A 14,621-nucleotide genomic window follows, 5' to 3' on the forward strand; every position below is an offset into this window, starting at 1 on the left:
CTGCAAACCCAGGTTCCAACCCCAGCCTCTGCCCTCCGCGGGCCCTCCATCAGCCTCTGCGGCTCCCAGCTTCTGTCCCCTGGCTTCTGGCTCATACTCTGATTTCGTGAGCAAACCAGGTCACCTTGGGCTGCCAGAAACATACCCATCCACCCCACACGCCCACCTTCCTTTCGGTCCCAGAAGACAAGGGTCCCTACTGATGGTCAAGGTGAAGCTCGTCTTCCCCGTCCTTCGGGGCCCGCTGTAGCTCCCGATTTCATGCAAAAAGCAGACCCTTTCCCTGCTCTCATCTTACTGGCCCTCGCGTGGTGTTGGACACTGTCCCCTTTCTGCTGGAGACTCTTCTGTCGCCCTCTGGCCCCTGGCAGCCTCCCGCAGGCCTCCCTCCAGGCCTGTAAGGTCGGTGTTCCCAAGCCTCCGATCTCGGCCTTGCGCTCTTCTGTGTACACCTTCCTACAGGAAGCCCTCCTGCCGGTCCAAGGCTCTTCACGTTGGTGAAGGACAGCCTCTGTGTCCCGCAGGTCAGAAATATCAAGCTGTCTTTAATCTTCCTGCCCTGACCTCTAGGTCTTCTGATTCTCCCTCCGCGGGGACACTCGCAGGCCTCCTCCCACTTCACGGATGCAGCCCCCCCTCAGCGCTCATGCGAAGTATCCACACAGAACTCGCCTCCCGGCCCTTCTCCAATCCAGCTTCCATTCTGCGGCCAGCGTTATCCTCCTGCAGCCCTGCTGGGACCTCATGGGTCCCCTGCTTCCGATCCCACCGCGGTCTCGGGCGCACTGGCTGTCTGAAGTGAGCGGACGGGTGTCCCTCTGTCAGACGGGGAGCGGCCAGTGGACAAAGACCACGCCGCTTCCCTCGTGTCTGGCCCCACACCCGGCCCCCAGCAGGTGCATCAGCAGGATCTGAGCGGAAGGGCTCCCAGTCTTCTCAGAGGCCGGGGCTGGGTCCACAGCAGAGTTGGGCCGTGGTGAAGACCAGAGACTTGCCACCCGCACGAGGCTACTGGGCCTGGGCAACATTTCTTGTGTCAACCTAGGCTTCTCCAGCTATCATGTGAGAGTGCCAGCACCGGACTCAGTGAGGACGGCACAAGCACCAGAGGACTGAGCACCAAGCACCCTGCCTGACCCACGGACACCATTGCTGTCGACAGCAGCCATTAACGTCACGGGTAGAAAGCAAGCATCATGGTTTTAAGTAGGCTCCCTGCCCAGCGTGGAGCCCTGCACGGGGCTTGAACTCACAAGCCCAAGGTCAGGAGCCAATGGAAACCCAGAGTCGGATGCTTGACCACCTGAGCCACCCAGGCGTTCCGAGTCCCAGGGTTTCAAGGCTGGAACCCTTGATGCCACATTTAGTACATGGCAGAATCCCACTCAGGCCCCGGTGATAAGGTCACCGGCTCTCATACCACGGGCTGCTTGCCGGCGCCGGGAACGGCAGTGCTCGGGGAGCCACACGCTCACTGCAGAGGGAGGACAGTCAGGACGCACCTGGCACCTTCGTATGTGGATTTGTCTCTACACTTGGATCTGGGCTCCTGTGACCTGGGGCAAGTTCCTAATCCCAGCACTGTTGAACCTTGCTATTGTCAGCTGTGATCCTGTTAAACCAGGAATCAAACGGCTCCTCCTTGCAGGCTGGCTGTGGCCACTGGCGGGGGTGGGGTGTGTGCAGCGCCAACCCCTTCTCAGTGAGCGCCACTGGTTTGATGAAGATTCACAACACCGAGATGGCGTCTAGCAGGAGACATCTCTCCTCGTCTTGCCCCTCCCCAAGCTCACCTGCAGAGGGGGTCTCTGAATCCCAGCACCCCCTCCCGCTGGGAAGGCAGTATCACCGAGAACGCGTGTTTTCCCTACACGGGCTCCGGGCTCCAGCCCAGGGACAGGCATTTGGCGTAAACACGTGGTCTGGTCTCATGCGGCAATCTGCAAGGCGCTGGCCGCCCTCAGAGGAAGCCAGGACCCTGGGAACAGGGCAGAGAAGGAAGGGGACTTGGGTAGAGGGTCCCGTGCAGCCTTGCAGGGCAAGCTGGGCTCTAACCAGGAACTGTGATGAGAGGAAACACGGAGGAAATGGTTGCAAGGTCCTCTGGGCCCCAGCTTCTTCCTGGTGAGCAGACAGCTCTGGCCAGCCCTGCACCCAGACCAGACGTGGTGGGAGCGGGGCGGGCGGGGTGGGGTGGCTGGGTGAGGGGCCGCCGGCTGTTTACCCGGACGCACACAACACCGACCTCCAGTGAGACCTTCCCAGGCAGCTCCCCGTCTACGGATGACAAGTTGACTCCCACTTGCTCTCGCGTGTACTCCCCATTCGGGGTGCGGCCCTCGATGATTCGCACCTGGAGGTGTGTGAGGACGCCTGGCACCTCTCCCAAGTGTCACAGACATTCCTTACGTCGGGCTCAGCAGGAACCAACTTGCTCAGGGCCCCGTAGCCGCCTGGGCAGGCAGCCCCTTGCGGCCAGGACGGGACAGCAAGACCATGGCAAAGGTCTGGCGTGGCCACAGGAAACTCCCTGCTACCGGCGGCTGTGACGCGGACGCCGCCCCGGGAGCCAAACCAGCCAGTCAAGAGGGCACAAGTCCGGGAACAGACGCCAAGGCTGCGTTCTCTCAAGACACCGTGTGCACAGCGATCCCGGACACGAGGTCAGGCCTGTGACTCGCCTTCCCAAGCAGGACCGACCGGGCCGGCATCACGAAGCACCCTTCCCTCCCTCTGCCCGTCCCTCCCACAGGCCCGCCGAGTCACGCCGCTGGCCACATCCCCTCTGCGGGAAGGCGTTTTCGGGGTTTGGGGCATCGCTGCAGGCATGCTCGGTTTGCGGTGGGGACGAGGACGAGGGACAGAGCATGTGGGCCACACGCAAAGGCTTGGTCGTCGCTTCTTGAGGACTCCCACTGAAAGGGGGCCGACAGTGCCGTCCACCAAGACCCGCGGACCGTCGCACAGCCACAGCCCCGTAAGACCGCATGCCAAGATTTTTCTGTTCCCCAAGTAAGCTCTATGTCCCACGGAGGGCTTGAACTCACTTCTCCCGAGATCCAGAGCTGCACGCCGGACTTGAGCCAGCCAGGCGCGCCTCCTCCTGAAGAAACTCTCTAACGGGAAGTTCTAACAACAGCAGCACACACGTTTCCGTTATAAAAGTTTATCGAGGGAATAATTTGAGTCTTTAGAGATAAAAGACTAAAAACCACGAAAACACTTAAAATTCTTTTTTAACCTACCAAGGGGGATCTACATTAAACAAACCCTCCAAGACCTTAGGAAAGGGACTGCTTTCCTCAGTCAGAAAAGTTGATTCCCCAGTCACGCTCTGACCTCTACTGCCTTGTAGCCCGAAGAACTGGACCTGCCCGGGCGGGGCCCTCCCGAGGTCAGGGTGAGAAGGATGGGCGACAGGCGGGGACTCTCAGCTCAGTGTGGTCTGGGACACACTGCCACCCGCCAGGGTACTTGAGAGGGAGAGGGGTGCTGCTCGTTACTTGAGAACAGAAGGCGTGAAATGGGACCCGCAGCCTCCCCGGTGATAAGGCAGCAGAGGCAGCGACACTGCGCAGGGGCCCTGCCCGTGGAGGTCGAAGGCCCGCTGGAGGCCGGCACCCCGGGACCCGGGCTTAGCACCATGGAAGAGGGGAGCGGCGCGGGGCTGTGGGGCTGTCCTGCTTCCTTGGAGGCCTTAACCAGACACACGACACGACGCCTGACGTGAGATCTCATAAGTATTAAGCCCGGGGTGGGCGTGTGTCCCCCTCACAGCTGAGCTCGCCAGCAGGCGGAGCCCCGGTTCTCTGGGGGCAGCGCCCCCGCTGCCGCTAGTCTTTCGGGGGGCTCTGGGCCAGGTGCTGCTCCCACTCGACTTCGACCAACTTGTACAGCTCCATGGCGGCCTGTGCGTCTTCCACGGACGAATGTCCGCTCTTCCCAACCTGAACACGGGAGGGAGACAAGAGCGTGAAGCCTTAAGAGCCTCTTTCCTCCCTTCCCGACGGGCTCCCCCGGCCCGACACGCCACCGCCGCTGGGTCCTTGCAGGCCGGGCTCCAGTCGCGTACTCCTGCCCGCCCCGGGGCCTGCTGCGCGCTCTCCATGCCGCGCTGCTCTGCGCTCGCCACACACGACGTTCCAGATCCCCGGCGGACCTCCCGAGTCCGGCACCTCCCCCCTTCCACAGCCGCTCTCTACACGGCGTGCGCCGCCTTCCTGCCAGGCAGGCCATCCTCCCCGTGCAAGCGTGACACAGGAGACCGAGATACCCACTCCGCGGGCTCTCAGAGCAGCATGCTGTGCCTTCTCCCTTTCCCAGCCGGGCTTCTGCACACACCGGAAGATGTTCCTTCTCCCAAACACCCCCCCACCCCCAGGACACTGCGCAGCAGAGAACAGGAACTGTGGCCCCACATACAGGTGGAGAGACTAGGGGGCCCCTTTGTGCCAAGCTCTTCCCATCAGGGTGGCTCGCCCGCATCACCGTCCAGGGTGATTCTGGGGCCAGAGTCTGCAGCGAGGCAGCAAAGAGGGCCCCCCACTCCCCACCCCCCACGCCGAGGGCCCGGCAGCATCTGGGGAGTCGCTACCTGGATGTCCCGGTTCAGAAGCTTCTTGGTGAGAGTCTTCAGGGACATGGTGGCATTCTCCGGGCAGTCGGCCTTCCGGTTGAGGGGTGGGATGTGGGAGGTGTCACGGGTGAGGGACTTGGGGTGGAAGTACTGGAGGGCTTTGAAGTCGTTGTGGATGGCGTGTCCCACCACGATCTTCCCCGTGAGGATCTTCAGAATCTGAAACAGGAACAGAGGATGTGGGGGTGAGGAGGCGGCGGAGGCGGCTGGGGGGGGTGGGGAGTCCTGCGTCCCGGAGGCTCAACGTGCCCACGGGTCCCTCCGGACTCTCTTCCACCTCGCGCTCGCCCGCCTCATCCCCCCCCACAAGGTTTCTTCCATCTGAGGCCCAGCTCCGCTCCCCAAGAGCAGCTGCTGCCCATGGCGTGACCTGGTTTGCATTTAGCAGCGGCTCCGTATCTTCTCCTTTATTTCCACCCTGACGACAGGCTAAGTCGCCCCAGTCCCAAATCCCAGTCCCGTGTGAGACGCTTGCGGACTCTGCAGTTTTCAGGCCCGGTACGGGAACTCCCCCAGCCACCCCACGTGCTGGACAAACGCAGTCGAAGATGGGCTGCGCGGAGGGAACAGGGTCCCAAGTCACAGGCAAATAGTTTATGCAAGTGGGGCTCTTCTGGGCGTTGGGTCTATGGTTTCCGTCAGACGCTGGAAGGGCCTACGAGCTATGAAAGAGACTCGGGCTGCAGAGGGAAGCGGTCCAGCGGCCTGGATGCCAGCCCCGCTGCTCAACTCGTTCCCCTGCTGCCCGGGAACCTTATTCACAGGAGTCCTGAGACCAAGCAATAACCTGTCGCCGTTTCAGGATCTTAAAGCAGGAGAACCACCAAAGAATGTGCCATGAGGTCTGAAGGCCATTCCCCAAGTGGGGCCCCATTTGTGAACAAGAGTGGCAGTCCCGTGGTCGGTGCCGAACCCCCAGGAGCTCCCGGACCGGGCCAGACCCCCTAGCCTCACACCCCAGCACAGGCACCGGGAAGGGCGTCAGGACAAACACCGGACGGGAGTCTACGATCAACGAGGTCCCTGCGGGTTCCCGACCACCACTGCCATTTACCGGCCGCCAACACCTTCGCTGGGCGTTCATTCGACACACAGCCCTCCTCCGAGGTAAGCGGAGTTGAGATCTCAGACCCATCCCACCTCCTGCCTCTCTCCAACCCTACTCAGCGGTGCCCACAGTGTGCGGCCCTTCCTCCCAAGTGCTCTCTAAGATCGGGCCCCGGCCGCCCAGAACACAACCAGTAGAACAGACAGAGCCGCTGGGTTGGAGAACAGGGAGCTGAAGCCACTGACGTGGACCACGGGCGCCCCCTGGAGGCCCCCTGAGACCAGCCGCTCCCCCGTCGGGCCTCCAGCACGGGGCCACCACGGGGAGGTGTGCTCCGTGAGTGAAGCCAGAGTCCCGACATGCCTGCGCCGTGTGCTTTATCCTCTCTGCTTCAGGCTCCCTGTCCCAGGTGTACACAGCACCCTGTGCAGGCGGCCCCCACAGGTCCCATGCCTGCCACACTGAAGCTTGAGAACCGTCTCCACCTCTCCATGCCCAGCCCCAAACTCCAGCTCTACCAACCATTCCCAAACGGAGCCCTTTCCCTCGGCCTTTGAGGCTGCTGCTCTGCCCCTGGGCGGCGGTTACTTCCCTGTGTGGATTCCCAGTTCCCAGAGGAGAACTGGTTTTGGGAGCTCAGGTAGGTCTCAGCTGCCCCCGTTCGGTCAGGGCAGCGACCTGGAACTTCCTGGACTCTCAGCCTGCCTCACCTCAGCAGGAAGCCCCCTTCGCCTGGCCGTCCACCTGCCTCCTTCCCAGGCTGAACCCGCTGGCTGAGGAATGGCCTGCGCCTCGCTGTGTCCAGCGCACCCCATGCCTCTCACCTGGCCCCGGGCGACCTTGAAAGGGGTAGCATTCACCATGTGCTGCTTCCGGATGCCACTCCACCTGGTCCGGTAGTCCACGATGTGGCAGGGGGGAAGGACGTACTCATCATAGAGCACGTCTCCGTGGTAGCTGACGATGCTACATCGGGCCAGGGAGCTGACGTGCCCCTTGGGACCCGTGCCCACCATCTCACAGTCAATGGCCACCATCTTCTGAGATGTTCCGGAACACTTATCATCTGAATGAGGTTGGGAGGAGCTCTGTGGGGCGTTCTTCTGAGTAAGGTTCTTCTGGGGGCCCTTCTTGTGGGGGCGAGCTGGATGGTTCCTAATCTTTGGAAGGGCACTCTGGAACTCCCCCAGCAAATCCACCTTCCCCACCGCGGACCCGGCCTTCTGCGCAGGGGCTGGGGTCAGCCATGGCACTGCAGCCTTCTTGTCCAGGGACTGCTCTGGTCCACTGCTGGAGGCAACGCTCTTCTTTTTTGGAAGGGGAGAGACCTTCCAAGCGCCATCCACGCTGGAAGTCTCCCCTTTCTTTGCAGGTTCGGAGTTCAGCTTAGGCGCCTTGCCCGGTGGCTGGTTCTTCTTATTCAGAAAGCCTCTCCGTTCCAGGAGTCGCCGCTTCCTGACAAATTTACGGTGCTTGGCATTCCCCTCAACTGCTTTTTTTGGGGGGGGTTCACCAAAATCCAGATTGAGGAGCAAGGTAGACATGAGAACAGCGGACGGCGAGGGCGCAGGTGGAAAGAATGGTTACTGATGACAGGAAGACGGAGGACTCATCCTCTGCCGAACCCCACGGGCCGACATCGGGGGGACCGGAGGACACCCTGGGGAAGAAAGCGAACCTGGTAAGCGAGCGGGCTCGCCTGCGGAACGTAAGACCCGCCTGCGGGGGGCTTAAGGCTGGAAAGACAGCAGAGCCACCCGCCAGCGTGCGGGAAACGCCGTCCGGAGCACGGCCCGAGCCGGAAGCCAGCACGCTGGCGCGGCCCCCAGCTCCCCAGCTGTACGGCTCGCGAGGGTCACCTGCCCTCGGCCGAGCTGTCTCATTCCGAAACCGAGGGGGCTGCGGGGCCAACGAGCTCGAAGTCGGAGCCCGGCGAGCCGGAACGCGGGAGCTCCATCGTCCGCCCGGGCGCGGAGGTCTCCGTGCGGCCGGTGGCGGGGCCGGACCCGGGGGTCAGGATCGCCCCCGCCCCGCGCGGCTCCGTCGGCCCCAGCTGCGGGGACCCCCCGCGCGCCTCGCACGCAGCCCCGCTCCCGCCGCAGGCCCTGTGACAACACCCACCCGCCGGGGGAACCGCCGCTGCGGGCCGCCTCCGTGAGCGGGCACGCCGGGGGGGCGGCCACCGAGAGCCCCGCGCGCCCCGCGCGCCCCACCTACCTCCCAGCGGCCCCGCTAGGAGCGGAAGCGCCCGGAGCTGGATGCGGAAGTCGGCGCGCGCCGGCGAGGCCCCGGCCGGTAGGCGCGCGGGTTGGACCGCGCCGGGGGCCGGCGTGCGCGCGCCCGCAGCGCCCCCGCCTCCGGGAGCGAGGCCAGGGACTCCGAGTGCGTGAGCAGCGGCAGCGGCGGCGGCGGCGGCGGCGGCGTGGGGGGCGGCGGGGGCGGGATGCGCTCCCCGGCCCCTCTAGCCCCGTGGAGGTACAACTCGAAGGTGGGGAGGCCGCGCCTCGCGAGAAACGCCGCTCGCGGGACCGGCCCCACTTCCGGGGCAGGCGGGGACTGCGCGGGGAGGGGCGGGGACTGCGCGGGAGGGGCGGGCCCGGGCGCCGCGGCTCGCCTCTGTGACGCCGTGCGCGGCGCCCCGCCCCACGTGTGCGCCCGCGCCGTGTCGCGAGCTGTGACGTCAGGGGGCGCGTCCGGTCTTCTGTCCCAGCGGCCGGCGGGGACGCGGTGTCGGGGGTGCGGGGAGCCGAGGGCCCACCCCCCCGTGTCCCCGAACCTGGTCCCCGCGCAGCGCGCGCTCGCGGCCGACGCCCCGGCTGACCCCGGGATGTCGGGCGTCTCGGCGCGCGGCCTCTCTCCGGAGCAGCGGAGGCAGCTGGCGGTGAAGCTCACGCGCGTGCTGGCGCGCTACCGCCCCATCCTGGACGCCTACATCATCGTGAGCCCGGGGGCTGCGCGGGGCTGGGCGCGGCGGGCGGGGTGCGCGCGGCGGGCGGACGGCGGGGGGGGGCTCCGCGCCGTCCTCCACGCGTCTGTGCACGAGGGGGGCCTCCGCCCTCGGTGTTCTCGGACGTGCGCGCGAGGCCTCCTGACCTCGGGGCGGCTGCTCGCCTCGCACGTCCGGGGGAAGGCGCGGGCGCGGGCCTGGGCGCGGGCGCGCTGTCCCAGAATCCGCCCCGCTGTGGCTGAACCCCCTGGCTCAGCGGGGCGTGGAGTTAGAGCTTCGGGGTCGGGCTGCCTTCCTGCCCTCTTCGCCGGGTCCTCCGAGCCCCGGCTTCTCCGCCCTGGTCGTAACCGCTGTCTGCAGGCTCACGGGGAAGCACGAGTGAGCCGGTGGGTGAATGGCACCGGCGTCCACAGACGCTTTCGGCCCCCAGACCCAGAAGCACCCTAGACGCAGCTCTCTCCTTCGCTGATGTACCCTCGAGGCCTTCCCTGAGCTCTGCCTGCAGGATAGAGACCAAGTTCACCCGTTTGTTCCCATCTCCATCGCTACCCCTGGGGGCCAAGCCACCGTCCTCTCGCTCCTGGACCACTTTCTGACGAATCTCTGTGTCCGTCCTGTGACCACTTCTTCACAAAGCAGCCTGATTGATCTCTTTAAAACCTTCATCTGATGAGGGGCTTCTGGCTGGGTCCGTGGTAGAGTAGTAAGTCTGAGCCTCAGGTTGGGTGTAGAGTTTACTTAAGAGAAAAAAAAGAAGGGGCGCCTGGGTGGCTCAGTGGGTTAAGCCTCTGCCTTCAGCTCAGGTCATGATCCCAGGGTCCTGGGATCGCATTGGGCTCTGCTCAGCAGGGAGCCTGCTTCCCCCCTCTCTCTGCCTGCCTCTCTGGCTGCTTGTGATCTTCGTCTGTCAAATAAATAAATAAATAAAATCTTTACAAAAGAAAAAAAAATGCTGCCTTATTTCCTGGATGCTTTCATGAAATCTTAACTCCTTACTGTTACCTAGAAAATGCTGCACAGTCTGTCTCCTGCTGCCACTTGAAGGCCATCACGCTGGTTTTCCCACGTTCACTCTCCACACGTATTCTGGCCTGATTTCTGTTCGACAGACATGGTGGGCACCTGGGCCTTTGCACTTAGTAGTGTGCCTGAATGTTTTCCTGCACAGGAAGGCAGCAGAACAGAGTGGTTAGGGGCAAGAACTAGAGTCCAGTCGGTTTCAGGTCCCAGCTTTGCTACTTAACTAGGTTTTTGAGTTGGACAAGTTACTGAACTGCAGTGTAGCAGTCTCCTTCAGTATAAGATGGGAGCTGAGCCACTACTTACAGGTTTGGTTGAAGATTAAATGCATTAATACAGGAAAAATGTTTTGGACCGCACCTGGCATATTAAAGTCTTTGATAAGTGTTTCCTGTTAGCGGAGTTTTTTAAAGACTTTATTTGCTTGAGAGAAGGAGAGAGCACAGAAAGATAGTGAAAGGGAGAAGCAGGCTTCCTGCTAGCAGAGAGTCCAGTTTGGGGCTTGATCCCAGGACCCTGGGATCATGACCTGAGCTGAAGGGAGATCCACTTTTTTTGGAGGAGAACTTTTAAGATCTACCTCTGCAACTGTCACATATGCAGCCCAGTATTGTTAGCTATGGCAGCCTGCCGTACGTTTCTTCTCTGAGATGTGTTTATAACTGGCGGTTTGCTGTCTTTGACCCCCACGTCCTCCCTCCGTCCCGCAACTACTGCCTTTGTGTGTCCCTCATCCGCGTCTGGGCTCCAGCGCCAGCTCCTCACACCAGCCGTCCCTGGTGCTCTCTGGAGTGCTCTCGCGGACTCCGTCAAACCCGCCTGATCAGGGTTTTACTGTCTGCGTGGCATTCGATGCTTCCTGGAGTTACGTTTTTGGTTTTTTTTTTAATGTCAGCTTTTCGAGAACAAGAACAGTGTCTGTTTGTGTGTCCTCTGAGCCTAGACTAGAGCTTGGTGCGTGAGCAGAACTCCAGAACGGGTGGGGAATAGCGTGTGACTAAGAATGCCTTCTGTCACACACCACGTCTGGCACGCGCAGTGTTCCGCGGCATGACGGCGGAGTGCTCAGCGGCAGCGCTGACACCACGGGCCGGTCACTGAGCTGTCGCCCGTGCCGCGGTGGGACGCTGGCCCCACTCTCAGGCTCAGCTGTGTGGAGCAGACAGAGCCGCAGGCGGGGGAAGTGCAGCAAGGAGAGGCGGGTCCAGGATGCTGCCTGGGCCCCTGGGGGTGTGGGGGAGCAGGGACCAGGCTGGGGAGGGGGCACCTGCCCGCTTCAGCCAGCGGCCCTGTGTCTGGAGGGGCCGGGAGGAGTGGGAAGGGCAGTGGCCAGCCCGCTTCTCCCCTCCTGCAGGAATTCTTCACAGACAACCTGTGGGCCACACTCCCTGGCTCATGGCAGGAAGCGCTGGATGGACTGAAGCCTCCCCAGCTGGCCACACAGCTGCTGGGGGTGCCCGGGGAAGGGGAAGTGGTCAGGTATGGGTAAGAGGGGCCCTGGGCTGGGGGACTCAGGCTCACAGTCTCCCCGGGGCTTCCTGGGTTGCAGACTGGCACAGTTGGGTTGCAATGGAGCTGTTCACTGGGGTCCCGGCCGGCCTGTCGCAGGTACAGTTCGGTGTGGCCCCTCTCCCTGCTCGCCCTGAAGTCCACAGCCTGTGCCCTGGCCTTTACCCGGACACCTGGGTTTCAGACCCCCTCCGAGTTCCTGGAGAACCCCAGCCAGAGCTCCCGCCTGACAGCTCCGTTCCGGAAACACGTCAGGCCCAAGAAGCAGCACGAGATCCGGAGGCTGGGAGAGGTGAGGCGGCTGGCGTGCGGGCGGCGTGTGGGAGTGCGGGCGGCGTGTGGGAGCACTCGCTGCCGGTTACCGGGGTGTGGCCACCTTGTGTCCCCTGCGGGATGGCCCTGGGCAGGCGTGCCATAATCCTGCCTCGAGGCTGCCTTTGGGTCAGGCTGCCTTTGGGTCACGTGTTCGTCCTTTGGATGGGCTGGTTGGCGGCTGTGTCCAAATCAGTGTCCTCTTCCCGTTTCCCACGGCCTCCGTCCGATCTGGGCTTCACGCGGGGGCTCCTCTGCTTGTTGGTACTAAGAGGAGCAGGGAGTGGAGCCTGAGCCTGGGGTCAGCACTCTCCATCTTGGTTTCTCCATCTCCTTTCTCTTCCCTGCCCCTCCCCCCCAACCCCTGCCATCTCCCTCAGCCCCCTGCCGCCCCTCCCCCCTCACTGTGGGTATTTGCTCTGGGAACCGAGGATCGGTGGCCAGGAGAGCTTTGTTCCCGCCTCTTGTAGTTGGTGAAGAAGCTGAGTGACCTCACAGGCTGCACCCAGGTTGTGGATATAGGTTCAGGCCAGGTGGGTCAGACCCCCAATATTCTGCGGTTTGGGGTTTGGGATTTCTTTTCTTGCGTTGTGGGGACAGAAAGCAGGAGGCAGGTTGTGAGTCCACAGGCCCCTGGAAGCAGGTGTTGGGGAGTGGTGGAAGTTGGCAGGGCGGGTAAGCTTTCTGGGGGTCTGGGCCACCTCAAGGGAGGTGCTCAGGGGAGGGGCACTGGACAGGGCTGTCTCCGCCCTTGCTCTCGTGACCCCAGGGCCATCTCTCCCGGTTCATGTCCCTGGGGCTGGGGCTGACGGTGAAGAGTGTTGAAGGGGATCCGAGACTGGTGGAGAGAGCGCAGCGCCTGGACCGGGAGCTCCTGCAGGCTCTGGAGAAGGAGGAAAAGAGGCGCCCACAGGTAGGCCGGCTTTCCCTGCAGCCGGGGCGCGGGCCGGGTTTGCTTGGCTGGACCTGCTCTTTCCCGTTCCTGGGGTTGAGATGGTGCCGACTCTAACCCTGCTGCCCGCCCCCCACCCCGCCCGGGGACCCCCTCTCATTGGAGCCTCCTCAGATCTTAAAGGCACTTTCTGGTTACCAAGTGCTTTCCACCTGTGTGTTCTGGCCGGCCAGGTACCAGGCTGCGACAGATGAGGGCACTGGGACTCTGGGGAGGAGGTTTGCAGTTCCTGGGAGGGGCCCAGAGTTCAGCCCGGCTCCTGATTCAAGGTTCAGTTGTCCCATTCCCCAGCTTCTCTCCCTCCTTGGGAAAGAATGCAGGGGACACACCTCTTCCTGTGACCCGAGGTGGCACGGGGACAGCGGACAGACCTTACACCTGCCCTTGTTCCGTCCTACCCGCACAGGTGGTCCTCGCCGGCCCCCGCTGCTCCCCACAACATGTGGTTAGGTGGGTAGAGCCCACGGCCCTGTGCGAGGAGCTGCTGCTTCCCCTGGAGACCCTGCCTCGGGGCGGGGCCCGCCTGCTGCTGACTGGCCTCCACGCGTGTGGGGACCTGAGCGTCACCCTGCTGAGGCACTTCTCCTGCCCGGAGGTGGTGGCACTGGCCTCGGTGGGCTGCTGCTATATGAAGCTGAGTGACCCCGGTGGCTACCCGCTGAGCCAGTGGGTGGCGGGGCTGCCAGGCCACGAGCTGCCCTACCGGCTGCGGGAGGGAGCGTGCCACGCTCTGGAGGAGTATGCGGGGCGGCTGCGGAGATCAGGGCCCGGCCTCCGCACCCACTGCTACCGGGCAGCGCTGGAGACCGTCATCCGGGGGGCCCGGCCTGAGCTCCGGCGGCCCGGCGTGCAGGGGATCCCCAGGGTCCACGAGCTCAAGATCGAAGAGTGAGGCTGGGGAGGTGGGGGAGGGAGGTGGGGGGGGAGGGGGCATCACCACCTGAAGGTCTGACTGCCCTACCAGCCTTGCTTGTTGGCTTATCCTGAAGTCCTGAATGCGCCTGGCCGGTGGATGTTGATGTCTCCGGGCAGTTCTCTAAATTTCTTTAGAAGGGAGTTGTTCTCTTGGGCGGGAAATGCTGAAAATATAGTTAAATAATGGGACAGATCTGGCTGAAGATATATTTTGCAATTAATTTGCTACTGGACAGACTTCTCACAGCCAGAGAAACGTTTGAAAATGTGTCCTGGGGGGACATGTGAAGCAAGGTTGCAGTCGGATGAGGAATGAATGGTTTTGATGGGCAGTGGAGGTTCTTAAACCCAAACTGAGTGCCGCCTGTGGCCCCCGCAGGTACGTGCAGCGGGGGCTCCAGCGGGTAGGGCTGGACCCCCGGCTGCCACTGAATCTGGCTGCCCTGCGGGCCCACCTGTCCCAGGAGAACCGGGTGGTGGCCTTCTTCAGCCTGGCGCTGCTTCTTGCCCCGCTAGTGGAGACGCTTATTCTGCTGGACCGGCTGCTCTACCTTCAGGAGCAGGGTGAGGGCGGCCTGCCCTGCCGGCATGGGGGACAGGCTGCAGGGTGGGTGGGGCCGGAGTGCTGAGGCTCCTCCTCCAGGCCCCTAACCCCCACACATGTTGGGCTGCCGTGGGGGTGGGAGCCGGGTCAGTGCAGATCCCTGCAGAATCAGACTCCAACCCCGAACTGCATTTTAAGCCAGAACCCCAGGCTTCGAGAATGTACAGTGGACATCACATTCCTGGTAGAGAACTGGGTCTGCTTAGACACCCTGAAGCCTTCCCTGGGGGAGACGGGCTCCGCCCACAGGCTGCCAGAGGATGACCCAGTCGGCTGTTTTCTCCCAGGCTTCCATGCTGAGCTCCTGCCCATCTTCAGTCCTGAGCTCTCTCCTAGAAACCTGGTTCTGGTGGCTACCAAGAGGCCACTGGGGGAAGCCTTCTCTCTTCTGGAGACTGAAGACCGCTGACAGACCCCGTCTGAGACGACCCAGGCCCTACCACTCAGAGAGCCAGCATCCTCTACCCTCGTTCCGTGGGTTTGTGTTCTACGATGTAAAGATGTATTTTTAATTTATTAAACAAGTGTAGTCTTCATTTCTCTGCCATTATTGGTCAGTGTGGAAAAGCACAGGTGTGCAGCCTCCTCTGGGGAGATGCTGAGGCGCGGCGGCTGGGCCTCATGCCCCCCCACCGCCCGCCCCGTGGGCTGCACCCCACCCCTCACGGTCTCCTGCCC

General features: G+C 62.9%; 2 protein-coding genes across 5 annotated transcripts; one reads left to right on the plus strand and one right to left on the minus strand.

Annotated features, from left to right (window-relative positions):
- Window positions 1–3,150: 3,150 nt before the first annotated feature.
- ISG20L2 (interferon stimulated exonuclease gene 20 like 2) lies at window positions 3,151–8,103 on the minus strand. Of its 2 annotated transcripts, none has more exons than XM_082751016.1 (4): window positions 7,898–8,103; window positions 6,509–7,344; window positions 4,595–4,795; window positions 3,151–3,947 (listed from the first exon to the last, which is right to left on the minus strand). In XM_082751016.1, exons 2-4 carry the CDS (start codon window positions 7,226–7,228, stop codon window positions 3,834–3,836), a joined length of 1,035 nt encoding a protein of 344 aa, XP_082607142.1. In that variant the 5' UTR covers window positions 7,229–7,344; window positions 7,898–8,103; the 3' UTR covers window positions 3,151–3,833. The 2 variants fall into 2 exon arrangements, with proteins under 2 accessions (XP_082607142.1, XP_082607141.1); XM_082751015.1 differs by having other exon boundaries at window positions 7,902–8,090.
- METTL25B (methyltransferase like 25B) lies at window positions 8,093–14,479 on the plus strand. Of its 3 annotated transcripts, none has more exons than XM_082751014.1 (8): window positions 8,093–8,159; window positions 11,006–11,130; window positions 11,345–11,452; window positions 11,943–12,005; window positions 12,242–12,385; window positions 12,831–13,312; window positions 13,719–13,903; window positions 14,231–14,479. In XM_082751014.1, the coding sequence occupies exons 2-8, from the start codon at window positions 11,047–11,049 to the stop codon at window positions 14,350–14,352; spliced, it is 1,188 nt and encodes a 395-aa protein (XP_082607140.1). In that variant the 5' UTR covers window positions 8,093–8,159; window positions 11,006–11,046; the 3' UTR covers window positions 14,353–14,479. The 3 variants fall into 3 exon arrangements, with proteins under 3 accessions (XP_082607140.1, XP_082607138.1, XP_082607139.1); XM_082751012.1 differs by lacking the exon at window positions 8,093–8,159 and adding an exon at window positions 8,355–8,622 and having other exon boundaries at window positions 11,260–11,452; XM_082751013.1 differs by lacking the exon at window positions 8,093–8,159 and adding an exon at window positions 8,369–8,622.
- Window positions 14,480–14,621: the final 142 nt, after the last annotated feature.

This window comes from Mustela nivalis, assembly GCF_964662115.1.
Source record: "Mustela nivalis genome assembly, contig: HAP1_SCAFFOLD_2211, whole genome shotgun sequence".
NCBI lineage: Eukaryota > Metazoa > Chordata > Mammalia > Carnivora > Mustelidae > Mustela > Mustela nivalis.

What these genes read in the sequence shown, in the direction of transcription:
- ISG20L2 (XM_082751016.1), bottom strand. Translation starts at nt 7,228, where the DNA reads ATGTCTACCTTGCTCCTCAATCTGGATTTTGGTGAACCCCCCCCAAAA. An exon ending in TCAAGGTCGCCCGGGGCCAG is followed by an intron (nt 4,796 to 6,508) that starts GTGAGAGGCATG and finishes TTCCTGTTTCAG; the next exon opens with ATTCTGAAGATCCTCACGGG. An exon ending in TTCTGAACCGGGACATCCAG is followed by an intron (nt 3,948 to 4,594) that starts GTAGCGACTCCC and finishes TCCCGTGTTCAG; the next exon opens with GTTGGGAAGAGCGGACATTC.
- METTL25B (XM_082751012.1), top strand. Translation starts at nt 8,512, where the DNA reads ATGTCGGGCGTCTCGGCGCGCGGCCTCTCTCCGGAGCAGCGGAGGCAG. An exon ending in TCCTGGACGCCTACATCATC is followed by an intron (nt 8,623 to 11,005) that starts GTGAGCCCGGGG and finishes CCCCTCCTGCAG; the next exon opens with GAATTCTTCACAGACAACCT. An exon ending in AGATCCGGAGGCTGGGAGAG is followed by an intron (nt 11,453 to 11,942) that starts GTGAGGCGGCTG and finishes CGCCTCTTGTAG; the next exon opens with TTGGTGAAGAAGCTGAGTGA.